General features: G+C 36.8%; 1 protein-coding gene across 1 annotated transcript; it reads left to right on the top strand.

Annotated features, from left to right (window-relative positions):
* Window positions 1–262: 262 nt before the first annotated feature.
* On the top strand, window positions 263–4,844 carry LOC149258600 (uncharacterized). The gene is made up of 5 exons (XM_089415556.1): window positions 263–790; window positions 2,757–3,019; window positions 3,351–3,468; window positions 3,679–3,887; window positions 4,289–4,844. Exons 1-5 carry the CDS (start codon window positions 431–433, stop codon window positions 4,752–4,754), a joined length of 1,416 nt encoding a protein of 471 aa, XP_089271682.1. The 5' UTR covers window positions 263–430; the 3' UTR covers window positions 4,755–4,844.
* Window positions 4,845–5,291: the final 447 nt, after the last annotated feature.

The following is a 5,291-nucleotide window of genomic DNA, read 5'->3' as shown; positions in this document are numbered from 1 at the left end:
AATATTAATATAATATAATACAATATATTGCTCTATAACTAATAATTATTATATAATTATTATATTAATAAATTACAAGTCATGAAATTTGACATATCGTTATTTGAAGTTATTTTGTTTTAAAAAATAAGGTTAGGGAATATAAAAGTGGAGGATGAATGAACAATTTATTTTTTGAAATTTTGATTGAAAAAAATGTTAACAATTATAATTAAGAAAACTAAGACATCAAGTCAACTACCCTCCCTGGATTGCGTGATAAATCACTTTTGTGGTTTTTAGCTTTGGCGGTTTGAGCTTTTGTGCATGCCCTGTTCATCCACGCTCCACATGAATGGTTGAGAGCGGACAGGTCATCTCGATCTTAATCCTCGTTTGCGAGGAGCCATAGGAAGCAGCAGCCCCGTATTGTAGTTTTTATGTGTATGTAATGGCAATGCCAATAGGGGCAACTGCATCATCATGTTCAAATTCTCCGCACATTCAATATTCATTTAACTTCAATCCAGAGACCACCCTCTTAAAAGTTCCTCTGCAGAACTCAATAAAAATATGTTTAGGGCATGCAAGCTCTCTTGCATTCAGCCAAGCCGCTATATCAAGAACTTTACATTGTTATGGCGCAGGCCTTTTTCACCTTTTCCTGAACAGGAGGCGGAGACCAACACAGAGGCAACCCCACCATATTTACTGCCTGTGGGGTGAGCTTGAAAGTGAGGCTGAGCCAGATGTTACCCAAGAGATTGCTGTTCCTGAAAGATGGGACGTGTTGGGACTTGGACAGGCCATGGTAAGTTCCAGTTCTGTTAACTTATCAAATTTTCGTTATAGGGATTGTTGTTATTCTGATTTTGCATATGGGTTTTTCTTCTCATGTGGGATAGCCGGATTCTGCTTAGACATATAGAGCGTTTTCTTTCTGTGTGTTTATGTGTTTATTAGGGGAGGGGAGGCGGATGGTTCTTCTGGGTGCTGTTTATATGAGATTGATATTGTTTGCATAACAGTAATGAATCAAATTCTAAAGTCCTCTCAGATCAATTAGCCTAATGGGCCTGGTAAATATAACATGTAATTTTTTATTTATTAGGAGAATTCAGGGTTGTAGGATTTCGGTCATAATATAGCCCAGACATCTGCAAATTACCTAGAAGGGGTTATGTGGTGCAGAGGAGGTGGACTTGTTACTGGGAGATAGGATGTAGGGGGTACAGGATTTGTTTTGAGTTGGAGTGAGACTGATTTATGGGTAGATGGTCCATTTGTAGGTTGTGGTTTGGCTGGACTAGCAGTTTGGTGGTTTTGGTTGGTTACATTGAATAGCCTCTACATATGCATCTATTTTATATCATGGGGGAAAATTCGGCAATATAAAACGACCTGATAAATTTCGGCATTAAGCTCCAAGATACACAATTCAAATTTCGAATTAGTCTGAACTTAATCGCAATCTCAGTGAATTTAATATGAATTTATTCGGCAGTTAAGTTTAGGATTTTTATTCGATTTCATCGGTCCAAACGAATTTGTTTGAGAACGTATTTTATCTAAGAAATTCAGCGAATGAGGTCACTAAGATGGTATATATACATTGGCTGGTAGCTGGACTCTATGTACATATACCTCGAAGTTCTTTTGGTTCCATGGTATGTATATGTATCACTGATTTTCTTGGTATATGGTATAAGATTTTGCATTGAAATCGATTTGAGTTTGTATTATTTAAAGAGACTGTGTTGCCTTTGCTCTATTCCACTGTGAATTGTGAACTTAACAAGTTTGTAATCTGTTGACAATCCTTGTCTCCTTTTTACCATAAAAGCAGGCTCTTGATCGATGATTTTTTTTGTAGTATACAATTTTCATTCAGTAACTGATGGTATCTCAGTGTACTTGCTTTCGGGCATGTATGAGCACTGTTAGCTCAATCTTCCATGGACTTGATTGAGACCTTTTCATTGTTAATAGAGATTTGGGCTTAGGGTGTGCAAATTTATTGAATATATTCTTATTTAGTAAAAAAATAAACATTAATCTTGCTTTGGAATGGGGCTATGAAAATGTGAGGGCAGTAGACAGTGAGTACCAATCATAGGTACATCATGGATTTTGAGATCTGTAAACAGTCGTATATCATGAAAGTGGGCAGGGATGGGGAGGGTGCCTTGGTGGACTTGGTGCAGCTCAAAATCTTCATATATGGCTTTCTTAAGCCCAAGAAACTAAAGATTTGAAAAATATATTAGAAAATGTTTCTTGAAGCCAGCAAGCCATTTCTAAGGAAGTGGTGTTTTTCTTTTTGGCTTGCTAGTGGTTCTGGACAATCAGGGTAAACCATTGTTGAGTCTGGTGCTTTCAGATCGGTTGGACTGACATGGAAGTTGTTCAATTCCCCTATGCAGTTGGAGAGTGCTTGCCGGTGTCAACGATAGAGCCTTTGATACATTATCAAGCTGTTCTGTGGTTCTTTGCTTATCATCTATTTTTCACTAAGCAGCCAAAATTGAAGTAAATAAATTCTTCTTTTCAACATAAGAGCATAATTTTTTTGGCTAGAAGGCACTTGCTCTCTTTGTTGGGTGAAAATTATCTTATATATATATATATTCAACAAACGACATCACGAAAACCAGAAATTCATGTTTATTTGATGATTCCGTCCCTATTTTTTAAATTCTAAAAGTGAGAGTCCTTTCCCTAGTAAAGGGGCTGTCAAATTATTTTATGATGCAAAAAAGATTTGTTTTGGTTGATAGGTGGATTTTTCAGGAATGGTGGAGGATGAGTTTCTAGAGAAGTTGGGACTGCAAAAAGGGGTAAGGAAAGTTGTAAACCATGAAGAGAGGGGAAGAGTTCTTCGAGCAATGGATGGTTGCAGCTTCAAAGCTGCTGCAGGAGGTTCTCTTTCAAACACACTTGTTGCTTTGGCAAGGTTAGGAATGGGATCGAATGGAGAACCTGGCCTTAACGTGGCCATGTCAGGCAGTGTGGGGAGTGACCCCTTGGGAGGGTTTTACAGGTAGTGTTATTACATTTATTATTTTTTTTCAGTATTTTATGTCCTTTATTACTATACATTGAGTCAGATGTTACAGTAAACTATGCTGTCTTTAGGACATCCTCATAAATCACAGTCTATGGGAGCTTTTCCCGAAGGCCCCATAGAAAACAAGGTCTTACGAACATTACTAAATTTTTCTTTCAAGTGTTTTCGTTCTTGTTCCTCACACTAGCATGCATGTGTGAAACCATATCCAATTTAACTCGACTTCAAATATTTGACTGTAAAGGAAATTTCATGTTCATTTGATTATACATTATTCCTTTCACTAAGTTCCTTATGTTTATAGAGCAAAACTACAACGGGCAAATGTAAGTTTCCTTTCGATGCCTGTCAAGGATGGAACCACAGGAACTGTGGTCGTCCTTACCACACCGGATGCCCAAAGAGCAATGCTTTCATACCAGGTACCGTTTTCAACACTTCAGCTCTTGACTCAATTTGGAAATTTGATTGGTAAATGAACATTCTCTTGAGTTTTTCTTTATCACTTAAGCTCAGCTGTTAACTCATCTGATGAGCTCATTTTGAAGCTCAGACAATGCCCTTGGTAAATTGTGTAGAGTTTTAGCTGTTTTAATAATTAATGATAAAGTTACATGCCCCTTTGTTTGCAGGGCATGTCCTCCATCATAAATTTCGATTCATCTTTATCTGATTTGATTTCCAAATCAAGAATTTTGGTAGTGGAGGGTTACTTATGGGAGTTTCCTCAGACAATAGATGCTATTGCCCAGGCATGCGAGGCTGCACACAAAAATGGTGTGCTGGTTGCAATTACTGCAAGTGATGTGTCATGTGTAACAAGGCACCACAAGAAGTTTTGGTATGAATTATATTCAGAAGATTTTGATGAGATCCTTTGTCTTTGGTGAAATAGAGAACATAAACTCTAGAAATGACATTATATGTAGGACATCTAAGCTATGTATATTTTTATTCACAAAAGCAAAGTGAGTGTGTTTGTTTTAGAACTTTGAAAGGATTCTCCTTACCTGGTGTTCAATACTTTATTTGCATTATTTCAAGAAACAACGCCATGGATGTCCCAGTAACAAAGGCAGATTTAGTTGGATGGGGAATTGGTGACCCAGTTCCCTGTAGAGAGTTCAGAATGGTTTCTTTTTGTTATCAAATGGGAAGAAGTGTCAAAGAAAAAAAATGTGTCAGTTCCTTACTGTTTGCTTTCATTTTGTAACATCGTGCCCATGATGTTATTTTGTGCAGGGATATTATAGTTGAGCATGCTGATATTGTGTTTGCAAATAGTAACGAAGCAAGGGCTTTGTGTGGTTTTAGTTCAAGCAAAAGTCCAGCGTTAGCTGCAAAACACATAAGTTATTATTCTCCCCTTATATCTGTCACAGATGGTGCACGTGGCTCCTACATTGCAGTAAAAGGTGAAGTTATGTACATACCTCCTTCGCCTTGTGTTCCTGTAGATACTTGTGGAGCAGGTGATGCTTATGCGGCTGGAATTTTATATGAAATTTTGAGAAGGTCATCGAATTTGAAAGGCATGTGTAATTTAGCTGCCAGAGTTGCTGCAGTAGTTGTAAGTCAACAAGGGACAAGGCTTAAGGAAGAAGATGGCACTGAGCTAGCCAAAATATTTTCACATTATTTGTTTTTCAATAACCATATTACAGATATGTGTACAGATATTCAATCAGATCAAATTTCAAGTATTTGAAGAGGGCAAACTGAAACTGTTGAAGTTTCCTACGTTTCCTGAAAGATTTTGAAGGATGACAGTTCTAAATTATACTCAATTTTCATCTTAGGACTGTTGGTTGCGGTAGGCTGTATTTGCTGGATAAAACATGTGCTGAAAAGACAGTTGAAGTCATCTATATATGAAAACTAACATGTACTTACCATAATTGATTTTTTAATAACATATGCATTTTAGGTGGAAATCTATTAACATTCCTTGTATGGTCTATTCATCTTTCTGAGGTATAAAGATGTAATGAAACTTATAAGACTTACTAATTGAATGTCTATATGGATGATCTCATATTTTATGATAAATGAAAGCTTACCACTAACCTTCTGAGTGTAGGAAGCAAATGGATTCATACTTTGAATAAATATGGAATATCAATGAAGAATGAATGAGTGTTGATTGAGGGATACTTTGGCAAAGATAATAAGAAATTCCGATACTTGAAAACATGATGTTTGAAGCAGTGTTGAAAATATCGGTATCGGCAAAATATTGGCGAGG

The sequence above is a fragment of the Pinus tabuliformis genome, chromosome 6 (genome assembly GCF_031772625.1).
Source record: "Pinus tabuliformis cultivar Carrire ecotype Pingquan chromosome 6, CPIR1, whole genome shotgun sequence".
NCBI classification, from domain to species: Eukaryota; Viridiplantae; Streptophyta; class Pinopsida; order Pinales; family Pinaceae; genus Pinus; species Pinus tabuliformis.
This window is presented reverse-complemented; position numbering and strand designations above follow the sequence as displayed.